General features: G+C 37.4%; 1 protein-coding gene across 1 annotated transcript in view; it reads right to left on the bottom strand.

The window, feature by feature from the left end:
* Grm3 (glutamate metabotropic receptor 3) overlaps positions 1 to 13,545 on the bottom strand; it is a 239,323-nt gene that overhangs the window by 101,450 nt on the left and 124,328 nt on the right. The window contains exon 2 of the mRNA XM_004662303.2: positions 5,099 to 5,710. Coding sequence (XP_004662360.1) covers positions 5,099 to 5,566 — 468 coding nt within the window. The 5' untranslated portion in view covers positions 5,567 to 5,710. The remainder of the gene's footprint in view (positions 1 to 5,098; positions 5,711 to 13,545) is intronic.

Below are 13,545 nucleotides of genomic sequence, written 5' to 3'. Positions count from 1 at the left end.
TCCTATGGGTTCCACTTTTAGAGGCCATCTAACCCAAATCTCAATCCGTTGAGGTCACTTTAACACTTGGAGACAAACCAGTAACTGGGTTAATTTATGCCTGTGATGTTGTAGTTAAATGTTGCTCCATTTAGGAACGATGCACCGAGGAAATGGTGACTCTTGAAGAAAGGTAGGCACATTTTTGAAACATTTCAGGGAATATTTTTGATTGTACAACTAACCCTAACTACAGCCTATTTTTGTAGCATATGCATAAAAGATGCTTCTAAGTATATACCTTAAAGACAACTGCCTAGCTAAAGGCAATCAACTGGATGCTGTTCTTAAAGTATATTCCCTGATATGAGGAGTTTCAGGCTTATAGAGAAGATCAACATCCAGTCATAAAATGATTTAAAGAGAAACTTACCAGACTGTGTGATCAGATCCCTGAAGTATATTTGCTAATATAGGAGGATTTTGATGTTTCCTTTCATTGATGACAGAATTAAGAAGTCAATTTAGTTGCTTTGTAAAGGGAAGACCAAGGAATAGTTTGTTCTTCTTAATTAGAGTATTGGGAAAATAATTATCCAGATCTTCATCAAAGGTGTTACAGCTTAACCCAGCAGGCCATTAAGAATTCCCCTTCCATGTAGTTTTCACTAACACAGCCTATTATATGAGATAACACAGCATGCAATGTCTCTTTGGCTGGCTTCAGAAGAATTTCTCTCCTTTAGTGTCAAGGAGAGGAAGCTGGTATGGAAAAACCTCCCGAAACAGTTGGTCCAGGCCTAAGTGGGAATGATTGTGGCTTGAATTTGAAATGTACCTTACAGGCTCATGTTTTAAAAACTTGTTCTTCAGTTTGTGGTGCTATTTTGGAAAGCCATGAGACCTTTAGGAAGGAGTAGCTAGCTGGTAGATGTTTTGGAAGGTTAAGGCCCAGTTTCTAATCTGTTCTAGCTCTTTCTGATTTCTAGTCCACTATGATGTGAAGTTTCTGCAACAGGTTCCCACAACAACAAAACTCTGCCACACATTCCTCTCTATGATGGACTAAGATCCTATAAACCATGAGCCAAAATAATTATTTCCTCTTACAAGTTGTTTCTGTCTAGTATTTTGGTCTAGCAATGGGAAAGCCACTAGTAAAGAGGCAGAAAGTCTAACTAATTGAAAGAATCACCAAAAGAAAGATGCACAAGTATCCTCATTCTCTAAAATTCTTTCCAATAGTCAGCTTTGTAATGGGAAACCTTGGTTGAGTCACAAACTTTGTGACTGGATGTGGTAAATAGATGGTGGTAGGATTTTTTTTTTTAATTATTTGATGCATTTGTCTTTATAGAGTCACCCTTTTTCAGTTCAAATAAAGACACTTTCAGTGTATATTCAGAAAGCCAAAAGTAGCTAAAAGTTGATGGTTTTACTGTCAGCTACATGCTGTCATCACCGTCATCAAACACCAGATGCATGACCACAGTCAGTCATAGAACCAGGAGTAGATGAACATGAGAGAAATGCAGAAAAAAAATCCTGTCACCTAAAGTGTTTCACTATTAATGTGCAAAAGTGCTTTAAATTTATCTTTAGGAACTTACTGCTTTGGATTACCATTGACTATATGTTTTTGAATTCTTGTTAAATGACAAATGTGTCTCAAAGGGATATAATTCTTACATATAAGGGTATATACTTTTTACTCACAATGCTTTAATAGAAGGAAGATCCTTTGAGGTTGCTAAGGAGGATAATAAGTGGTCACTATATAGATCACTTACTCTAGTTCCCAGCTTTACGCTGGACTGGACTAGTGTGTGACACTTAATCAGAACATGGAAGCCATTGGAAGAGGAATTGGAGAATCTTGCCCTGTCCTTTCCTCTCTACTCACCTTTTATAAAGTCTTTGTCCCCCTGCATATTAACATCTGCTGCAGCTTTTTGACCAGCCTCCTCATATTCATTATCTCAGTCACACTGTTATGTACATGGACCTATTAGCCATTTTCCAGTGCAATTTTCATGCTACTGGTGATTTTTAAAAACTTTCTTAACTTGTGGGACCCATCACCATTATTTCACAGTAGTTCTGAACCCAGAGACAGACTTTATGTGCCTGGAAGTCAGTATTGTTTTATGACTTAGTATTCTCTCCAAACCCAGTCCTAGTGCAGACCACTCAACAAGATGGACAGATTGGCTTGCTGATTTAACTACTTGGGAAACATCAATGACTTCATTAGATTGCTTTCCCACTGGAAAGGTCAGAGAGTTGGTTTTAAATGTAGCTTTTCCTATAATTTTAAGAAAATAATAGGAACAGTTTACTGAATATATTAATATTTATATGAAGAATTTTCCCTAGTTTCTCTATTCATCCTCTCTACAACATATTGCAGTAAGTCTTTGTTTTATTTTTTTTTATTTTTTCATTTTATAGTTTAATCCTAAATGGTGGTGATGGAATTAACACTTGGGTGTTTTCTTTTCAAGTGCTTATGAATGTTCATGTCTATGAAGGTCCATGTGTGTTGGTATGTGTTCATGTGTATGTACATGTGGATAAAGGTCAGAGGGCACCATTGGGTGTCACTCTTCAGCAATACAATCCAGCTTTTGTGAGACAGGGTCTGACATTGGCCTGAACTTACAATCAGGCTGGACTGTCTGGCCAGTAAGCCCAAAGGACAGTCATGTCTCTACTTAGCACTCTGATTACATGTGTGACACTACTCCCAGATTTTTTACATTGGTACTAGAGAGTGAACTCAGGTTTCCATGCTTGTGAGAAAGCAATTTAGTCATGAGTTCCAAGCCCAACATCCAGGTGTTCTGATACCAAAATCTCTACCGTTTTTGTGTCACATGAAAATTTTGTTTCTTTATACCAATGGAGGAAAAAAAAAAAAAAAAAAAAAAAAAAAACCTAATCAACATTTGTGCTTTCCCAATGATATTGATCCAGGTAAATGAAATGGAAAGTTATGAGCTTTAGTAAGTAAGACGTCCTTTTCTCTTGATAACAAATATAAGATTTCAGATCCATACAATGCTTTTGTCTGACCTCTTTTGAGTAGTACCTAGCATGAAAGGAGTAAAATCAGATTTAAGAAAAATCTCTTTTTTCTTCCAAATTATTTTTTACTATTTTTTTATTAATTAGTTTTGTATTCAGCAAATATAGTCAGTTTGGTGCTATTATTAGGCTCATCCATGACCTACCCCTCCCCATGGCCCCTCCTTGTTGAGGTATATGGGTCATGCATTGTGGAGTTAGCCCACAGTTATGGGTAAGATAAATGTCTCTGCATATCATGACCCAACATGTGGCTCTGACAATCTATTATTAAGACATAACTTGTTAAGTACTTATGAAAAACCATTATGGACTTAGGTACTGTAGAGTCCTATTATCTGCACTGGAAGAAATAAATAACTGAAACAGCATATGTGAAATTCTTTACTAATTGTACAATATTGTGCATAAGTACTTATGAAATTATTGACTTTAAATTCATAAAATTATTATTATAATATATATTCTTCAGTTGTCTCTTTTCAAGCAGAAAATTTCATCTTTCCTGATGCAAATATAGAAATAGTGGCAGACTACATGATTTGATTTGAGATATGTAATATTTCCTTTTCACCTAATGAAGGTAAAGAGTATTTATGAAAGAAATTTTTTTCTAATTACTCATAATATGATTGTGAGATCTGAATAAGGAAATAAATTTGAACCAGCTCATCTAGAATGGTACAGAATTGTACATGAAATTTACCACAAATCTGGGGATATAAAAATAAGGTTGTTCTGATACAAATAGAGAAAATTTAAATGGACTGTAGCGTATTAAAAAATATAGGGTTTTCATTAGCGCTTGGGTTTAGACTATATTAATCTGCTATGAGTCAAGATTATATGACTCTTAAATTACAGAATTTTATTACAATGACCATAGAGCTTTTACTAGAAAAGGTACTGAACTTCAAATAATGTATAGAAATTACAGGGGTAGCTGAAAGAGCACAAAAGTACAAAAGATCAATTTCAGTTCCAGTTCTTGTTCTGCCTACCAAGGGGTCTTTTCATGAAACCAGTCTTTTTGAGAATTGGGAAAATGAGAAAGTTGGGCTGGTTGATTTCATGGTACTACTGTCTAAAATTCTGTGGCTTTGTGTGTTTTGAAAAGGCTTGAATAAGATATTTCTTCTTTCCCTGATGAATTTATGAGAGTCAGTTATTAGGACTTTTAATCTAGTTTAAGCTGTATGCTAAATGCTAAAATCCCTCCCTTCTTTCCTTGCTGGTAATAATATGACTTCTTTTAATATCTATTAACACTTATGTTCTGAGAAATTCTTTGTATTTTATCTATGAACAAAATTATACATTATTAGCTGGACATGGTGGCACATGCCTTTAATACCAGCACTCAGGAGGCAGAGGTAGGAGGATCGCCATGAGTTCAAGGCCACCCTGAGACTACGTAGTGAATTCTAGGTCAGCCTGGACTAGTGTGAGACCCTATCTCAAAAAATTAAAAAAAAAATGCATTATTTAAAAAGTAGTGTAAAATATAAAGATTAAGGAAATTATACCTTCTTTTATTGGATTGTATGCATGACTCAAGACCATAGCTTCATCTTATAAGGACTTTGTGGCACTTGTACCATGGGCAGGACATTCTCTTCTTCTCAAGAAAATAGCCTTGGATTATTTTCAAACTCACTATGTTGATAAAGATGATCTTGAATGTCTTCTGATCCTTCTGTCTCTGCCTCTCAATTGCTGGTATTATGGGTATACATATATATATCATGCCTTTTTGATTTTAAGGTTGTATTTGAGTAAATAATTCTGTAAAGCCACTGAATTTTGGGACAGTTTGTGATGCTCTAGTAGCCAACTGATAGATTTAAGAATAATTTTCATTGAAAGCAGATTGTTTTGTTTTTAAACTCATATCATTAAAGATCCATAGCAACTCAAATTAAGTAGTTGAAGTCATCCACTGATGAAATTATTAGGATTATCTTATTTTGTCCCCCTACGACATAAAAGCAAAAAGATATAGCCTTTTAGCAGGAACACTGGCCCATCTTACCTGTATGGAAACACTGCTGTAGGAGCCTCCAATGACTCCTGCAATGAGCAATGGGATGTTTTCTTGAATGGCATAGGATCCATCAGGACACATATACTCAGCTTCATCCACTTTAGTCAAAGATGCCCTGACAAATTCCAGTGATTGTTCTAATGCATAGGTATCCCTCGAACATGTATCCAAAATATGAACACCCAACTTCACTCCAGGTAACAAATAATTGTCTTTGTTGATTTCATCAATAGCAAACAACATGGCCTCCAGTCGTTGGATCCCTCTGTCTTCATTGATTCGCCCGCACTCTTCAGTTCCAGTGCCTTTTTCATTAATAGGAAATAGGCCCCCTAAAACAAGGTCACCTTCTATTTTAATCTCTCTCCTCAGAAAGTTATGGTCCCCTAAGGAGAGTAAGAATCCCTTTGAAAACAATGCTAGGGTAAGAACTTGAAGTCTTGCCAACATCTTCATGAATCCTGCTTCTGTAACTGTGGGAGATCACAATGGATGGAGACAATGCTGCCTGCTAATCTTCCACTCTCATTTCCAATCTGGATATTTGATCTGTCCTTCAAATGAGGGAGGATCAGACTAACAGTCTCTCTCACCGAATCCCTAAAGAGATAAAAATTACATGAACAAAACTGGTAAAGAAAGCAGCAGTGATTATATAGATGATTCCCAGTCATACCTCTGATGGGTTCCTGAATTGCGTCAACCCAAGTTGGCCTCATTTTATTTGGCCTGTATTGAAACCTTGACCTGCTAGTATTTCCTGTGTTACTGTCTACATTCCATTGTCTAAGAGCTGCTCTTCCTATAGCTCCCAACTCCTATCTGTGGGTTTATTCATTTGTTGTCATGGCTTCAACTTCCATGTAAATCTGCACCAAGCTCTTAGGTTGACTACTTGTTAAACAGTTTTATCCACATATCCAAATACCCTCCGGGTCTACATATCATACATTTTTCCTTACCTCTATAAAAGGTTCTTTTGTGTCTTGGCTCTCAAGCCAGCAATCTGCCCTTTAGAGTCTTCCCCACTTCACTCTCCTTTTACCTCCTTCCAACTACCCACTATGACCTGAGGAGTCTCCATGCTTAGGCTCTACTGAAGCCACTGCCTGCTTTCTAACCTCGTACTACTGGGCCATGGTAGTGAGGTCTGTAAAGCAGCTGGCAGCCCCAAAAGCACCTAAAGTAGGTGTGTGTGTGTGTGTGTGTGTGTGTGTGTGTGTGTGTATGTGTGTGTGTAAGGTCCTCAGTGGAATGGGGGCGGGAAGGAGGGAAAAGAGGGAACAAACACATGATGTATCTATACAAAATATGTTGTTATTTAAAAACAACCCTCAATTTTATTATTGTATAACCTGCACATGGTGAAAGATTGCTAGTAGCTGCTTCTTGTAGCCAGTGTTTGGCAAGTACTGATGTGGACATCTCATTACAAAAAGTATAGTGAGTGCTAGTCCTGGGTTTTATAGTAGTTTGGGAGAGTTTTGTGAACTGAGCTTTTGTCTATATCACAGGCTAGAATATTCATGCCTCCACTGGGAATCCAGAAAAGCCCTGCTGTAAGGATATTTAGACAGGGGGCTGAGGATCTTCTCATAGAGCTCTGTAAAATTCTAGCATGGTATATAGTTCATTGGCATGTACACGTGTACTCATGGGCCCACAGTTAAGACTGACACTAAGCTGCCTAATGCAAGTGCTGGATGAAAATGCTTGTCCTTATCCTTTTGGTTAATTTCCACCCACCCACCCCCCGCCCCCATGAAATGAACTTATCTATTTCAAAGTCAAGTGACATGTGTGACTCCATGGGACCCCTGAGGCATCTTTCTGTCAGGGTTCAGTACTTAATTCTGTATGTGGTTGATATTTTCAGTTTTTCTCTCATTTTTAGTGTGATGGCATGTTGTTAGGGCTTTATGAAGAAGGAGGCAATACTAAGTACTTCCATATTCAATGATGATGTCTGAAAGCCACAACACCAGTGTGTTCTTAGATAAATTAGCAATTGTTGACAGTCTGAATGATGTCCCTGCTCTCATGCACAGACTTAATTACTACTGAGTATCCCATTTTACATCAGTCTCTAAAGAATCTCTTGCTTTTGTGTTTCAGAACTGGCTATTTCTTTTTATTAAGTAGAAACTTTGTATGTTGGTCCCATCATTTCCCTCCTCCCTGTCCTCATTTTACTAAGGGCCCTTCCTAGTAGGATTGCTGGCATTCATCATGTAGTTGTAGGCTATGAATTGTGAGAGCAGCTGTGTGACATTGTGGGGAGGGCTATGACTTTGGATATTCCTTCCCACCCTGTGATTCTTACATTAATTCTGTCCTCTCTTCTACAAATTTCCCTGAGTCTTGGTGGGTGTGCTTTAATTCCACTTCAATGTTGAGTTCTCAGCAGCTTCCTTTGGTGCATTGTGAGTACCTTCAGGAAGAACTGAGTACTTTTTAAAAACATTTCTTGGTGTTCCTTGACCTTGTCACTTGCTGGTTCTGTAGTTCTATCATTCACCATGTCTCTCAGCTTTGTCCCACTTCTGTTTTAAAACTTAGGCTCCAGATTATAATGAACCATGTGCACTTTATGAGATTCCAGATGTAGCTGACCTTTGCTGGGAATGCTTTCCTACATGTGTCATATATTTTAAAATAAAAATTATCATTTATTCTCATTAAATTGTGAGCAAGTGCATATCAAGAACAATGCATTGGACACTGTTGTATTTTTCATGGTGTCTTACACATAGTTGTTAAATGCTGGTTAATTAAATTCCAAGTGGCATCTATGTGTTTGAAGACTGGTCATTCCATTGGAAACAATGTGGAGATACCATTCATTCAATGAGGGAAATTGAATAAAAGAAGGTTGAAATTTAATTAGAAAAAATTACTCCAAATAGAGCAAATCTGATTCAATGTTTTAAAATTCATTTGAAAAAGAGAAAGAGAGGGAGAGAGCAATGGGAATGTCAGGGTCCCTTGCCACTGCAAATGAGCTCTTCATGCATGTGCCACATGGTGCATGTGGCTTTATGTAGGAATCTAACTCAGTCTGGCAGACTGTTCAAGCAAACATCTTTTAACCACTGAGCCATCTCTCCATTCCCTGATCTGTTTTTTTTTTTTTTTAATATAATGTTTGTTTGCAAGGAGAGAGAGAGAGAGAGAGAGAGGAGGAAGGAAGGAGAGGGAATGATTAGGTTATGGTATCTAACTACTGCAAATGAACTCAAGATGTGTGTACCATTTTGTACATCTGGCTTTCCATGGATACTGGGTAATAAAACTTGGGTCATTAGGCTTTGTAGTCAAATGCCTTAAATACTAAACCATCCCCCTAGCCCCTGATATGACATTTAAAAAAATATTTTATATATATATATATATATATATATATATATATATATATATATATACACACATACATACATACATATACAGAGAGAAAGAGAGAGAGAGAGAATGGGCATGCTAGGGCATCCTGTCACTGCAAGCGAACTCCAGACACATGTGTTACCTTGTATATCTGGCTTTATGTGGTTACTGGGAAATCAAATCTGTGTCCTTAGGCTTCAGAGGCAAGTATCTTAACCACTAAGCAATCTGTTCAGCTCCCTGATCTGATTTTTTAAATGCTAAACTGTTGGTCCTTGTTTAAAAGAAGTATAAGTTAGAACTGGAAAAGTTTAGAGCATTTGGAGAAACTAGAGCTAGAATCCATATTGTTGGTCTGGCAGACATCTGGAGAGATGGGAAGCAGTGGCTCAAAAGACAGACTCATTTCCTTGAAGGCATGAATGTCAGGGCAGAACAGTGGATCCATGACTGCAGAGTAAGATTTTAGTTGGAGGAAGAGCTTTTCTGTCTCTCAAATTTCTCAAGTTTAAGTTTTTTGAAATCCCACAATGTATTTAATTTTTTTTTAAAGAAAAGAGGTTAGGTTGCTGTGGTAGTTTGATTCAGGTGTCCCCCATAAACTTAGGTGTTTTGAAGGCTAGGTTCTTAGCTAATGGAGATTTGGGAATGAATGTTTACTAGAAGAAGTGTATTGTTGGTGGCAGGTTTATGGGTGTTATAACAAGTTTTCCCTTGCCAATGTTGGGCACACTCTTCTGTAGTTATGGTGTATCTTATGTTGGCCAGGGGGTGATGTCCACCCTCTGCTCCTGCCATCAATTTTCCCTGACATCATGGAGCTTTCCCCTCTATCCTATAAGTCAAAATAAACCTCTTTTACCACAAGATGCTCTTGGTTGGGTCATTTCTACCCACAATGTGAACCCGACTGCTACAGTTGGATAGTGTAAATTAATTGAGGAGACCCATATTCTTTTAATACAAAATATGAAAGAACCTTGTTACCCTGGGTGACTAATATGATAGAGGGTAAGTATAATGCCAATTCAGATAATGGAGACATAACAGGGATACTGGTGATGTTAAATCAACAGATCTAGTTCACTATTTGGTCCTGTAGTAAAATAACCTACAAAAATACATATTTTCAGGCTGGAGAGATGGCTTAGCAGTTAAGTGCTTGCCTGTGAAGCCGAAGGACTCCGGTTTGAGGCTCATCTCCCCAGGACCCACGTTAGCCAGATGTACAAGGGGGTGCACGCTTCTGGAGTTCGTTTGCAGAGGCTGGAGGCCCTGGCGCACCCATTCTCTCTCTGTCTATCTCTCTTCTCGATCTCTTTCTGTCTGTGTGCTTGCAAATAAAATAAAATAAAATATTAAAAAATACATCTTTTCATTTATCTTTTGTATTTAGAAGAAAATGTTCTTAAGAAGTACACAGAGAGATTTACAGTTGTGCTAAATGTTGCTTCTTCAGGTAAATCCTTCAAATCAATAGTATTAACTTGGCTGGGTTGCTCAACAGATAATATGTGAACGATCAATTCATTTTTCTTCAAATTAAATCTTATTTTTCCAAAAACCAAAGCCCACTCTGTGTGTGTGTGTGTGTGTGTGTGTGTGTGTGTGTGTGTGTGTGTGTTGCTATTTCTCCTATTTTTCTCATCCTCAGGTTTCCTGACCCATTCAAAACCTCTGTGTGTTGGAGTGGCTCCAGACTCTATGCAGTCTAACTTTGTTCTTGTCTTCTTAGCAGCTGCCAAATCTAATAGAAGTTAAAGTTAGGTTCGACAGGAAGAACACAGAGTATAGAAGTAGGGCTTTTCCAAAGTTTTCCCTCTATTTCTGGACAAAATGGAAAAGGGGCTGAAACTGAGAAATATTATTATAGGATCTTTTATTACAGGGCCATCAGGTAGCTATTAATAATGTACCAATATAATAATAATCTCACCAAACTTTGCAGATTCTAGTGGGAAAGAATAATATCTGCTTCTTGATAGTAAGAGAGAAAGAAAAGGGAGAAGGAAAGAAAGATAGAGACATATTTGGGGAGTGAAAAACAACATAGAATTAAGAAGACTTTATCATTAATTTCAAAGACGTAATAAAATACACACAGACCATATATTTCTACAAAATATCACCCTCTTCTCTCAAATATTCCTTAAATATGAATGTTAAAATATTTGTAAAGCCCCATCCATCCCTAGTGTGAAGTGATATCCTTAGAATAACTCTAGCTGGCTTATGCTTGTGACTATGTCATAATGATTGGTATTGGACTTGAGTTCTTGAAAGCAACAACTATATTATTGAGAAAGTATATTAAGCAGAGTATGGTCTTTAAGTGAAAGAAACCCTTTGGCCACCCTCTATATTCCTCCACATTGTACACAGGCACTTTCCTCCCATGAGAATTGGCAGCCCTACTGATTAGAGTTAAAAGGTACTAAAGTGGGATAATTTTTTGGAGCAGAGAGCTGCATGGAGGTGATATAGCACAGGAATTTGGTTGGTCAAGGACTTAATGGAGTCTTGCAGAGATCACCTGTCTGAATTAGGTTTGAACAATCCATGTTGACATCAGAGGTCATGTATGGTCAAGCCATGATATCTTCAAGGGTTTGGATCTAGGATTTACTGAGGACACCAAACTCTTCAGATGCTCAACTCCCTTCAATAAAACAGGCAACCTACATAACTCTTCCCATAGTTGTTATACTGTAATAATTAAGCAAGAAAGAAAAGTCTGTATATTTTAGAACAAATGCAATGATAACAAGAGGCTGAAATATATGGTATATAATAACAAATGTAAGGTATGTAATGCTCACACAAGGTCTGGAAAGAAGCTATAGACATGTGAAACAGCTTGAAGCCACAACAGGGTTTGTCTACATATCATTTTATTCATGTGGATTAAATGTAGCTTGGATCATACAGTAACTTCTCAATTTGATTTCTAGAACTTTCTAGAACTATTCCCAAACATATTCTATTTATGATTGATTGCATTCACTGTCAGTACCCCTACATATTTGAAGGTCTGGTCGTATGTAAGAGAGATATTATGGCCCCAAACAAACTGAAGTGGAAATAACTTTTATTAAAACCACAGAAAGGTCATACTTGATAGCAGCCAAGTTCCAGAAAAAAAGAGCTAACCATGTCAATAAGGAAAAAATGAAGTGCTCTAAGAAGGAGTAAAACTAAGCCTAACAAAACTAAAATGATAATCTCAGTTGTATATATTCATTCACAAAAATACTCTCAAAGCACTTAGGGGAAGATGATATAATTATGGTTGCTTAAAAATTTGTGTTTTGGGCTGGAGAGATGGCTTAGCAGTTAAGCGCTTGCCTGTGAAGCCTAAGGACCCCGGTTCGAGGCTCAATTCCCCAGGACCCACGTTAGCCAGATGCACAAGAGGGCGCACGCGTCTGGAGTTCATTTGCAGAGGCTGGAAGCCCTGGCGTGCCCATTCTCTCTCCCTCTATCTGTCTTTCTCTCTGTGTCTGTCACTCTCAAATAAAAAAAAAATTTAAAAAAAATTGTGTTTCAAGCTGGGCATGGTGGCGCACACCTTTAATCCCAGCACTCGGGAAGCAGAAGTAGGAGGATCACCTAGAGTTCGAGGCCACCCTGAGAATACATAGTGAATTCCAGGTCAGCCTGAGCTAGAGTGAGACCCTACCTTAGAAAACAAAACAAAACAAAACAAAAAATTGTGTTTCACAGTTGATATCATACACAACATTAATTTTTGATATCTAAGAAAACAGAGGGATGCCACCTAGAGAGAAGAGAGAAAGCATTAATAGAAATAGGCCCTTGAATAACATATTAGAATCAACAAATAAGGACTTTAAATTCACATGTATAAAATGTCAAAAATAGAAAAAATATTAAAAACACTTATGGACTGGAGAGATGGCTTAGAGGTTAAAGCACTTGCCTGTCAAGCCTAAGAACCCATGTTTAACTCCCCAGATCTCATATAAGACAGATGCACAAAGGTGAGGCACGCATAAGGTTTCACATGCCCATTAGCATCTGAAGTTTGATTTCAGTGGCTGAGGTCCTGGCACACCAATTCTTTCTTTCTTTCTCTCTCTCTCTCTCCCCCTAAATAAATAAATAGGAGTTCTAAAACACTTTATTATCTAAAACACATGATTTTCCTTTGTAGTAGAACCAAGTAGAATCATATCCCATTTTCCTGGGAACTACAGCATAATTTTTTGCTGGGGTCTACTAGATATGTTTCTAAGGTAAGATGAATCCATTCCTGTTTTGATGCACATCTTATTATCCAGTGTCAAATGTCTTGACTATAGCAATTGAGATGGCAATGAAACCATTTCCAGCAAGGCTAGTTAACCAAAGTAAAATTAAAATGAAATCACTACAGGAGAAAAGCCTTACTTTAGAGCTGTGAGTTGTCTATCACCATAAGACGTTAGTCTGTCTGAGTATAGATCCAGTGAAATGAAGAGAAAACATATGGCAAAACAATGAGCCCTAATACCAACACATGTGCTGCTAAATCCATCCATGATGTCTCAGTTACCTGAAGAAATAAATTCCTTTATAAAATTCTTAGCAAGGATTATTTCATATTTCTTTGCGATAAAATATTCCTAAATAGCATCTTTAGTCCTATTTCCTTTCCATTAAAGACAGTAAGAACTGGGCCAAGTATGGTGACGTACATTTGTAATCAATACATTTTAGAGGCTAAGGCAGGAGGATCACAAGTTTGGGAACAGCCTGGACTACAGAGTGAGACCTGGTCTAGAAACAGAACGAATGGGGCTGGAGTTATTGCTTGTGGGTAAGAGCTTTCTTTAGAGTGCTTGCTATCGCAGGACTGATTTAGTTTTCCAGGAGTACTATAAAATGAATTTCATTTTTCTTGAAGCAACACATGGACCTCACAGGATGAGACCACCTGATCTTAGACTCTCCAGTTGCCACAAACAAGAGTCAAACTAAAACCCTTTTGTTTATAAATCACTAGAATCATATATTATGCTATAGTAACAGAAAACAGATTGAAAACTCATTTA

This window comes from Jaculus jaculus, chromosome 10 (genome assembly GCF_020740685.1).
Source record: "Jaculus jaculus isolate mJacJac1 chromosome 10, mJacJac1.mat.Y.cur, whole genome shotgun sequence".
In the NCBI taxonomy this organism is placed as follows: Eukaryota; Metazoa; Chordata; class Mammalia; order Rodentia; family Dipodidae; genus Jaculus; species Jaculus jaculus.
Note: the sequence above shows the minus strand (reverse complement) of the source record. Positions and strands in the feature narration are given on the sequence as shown.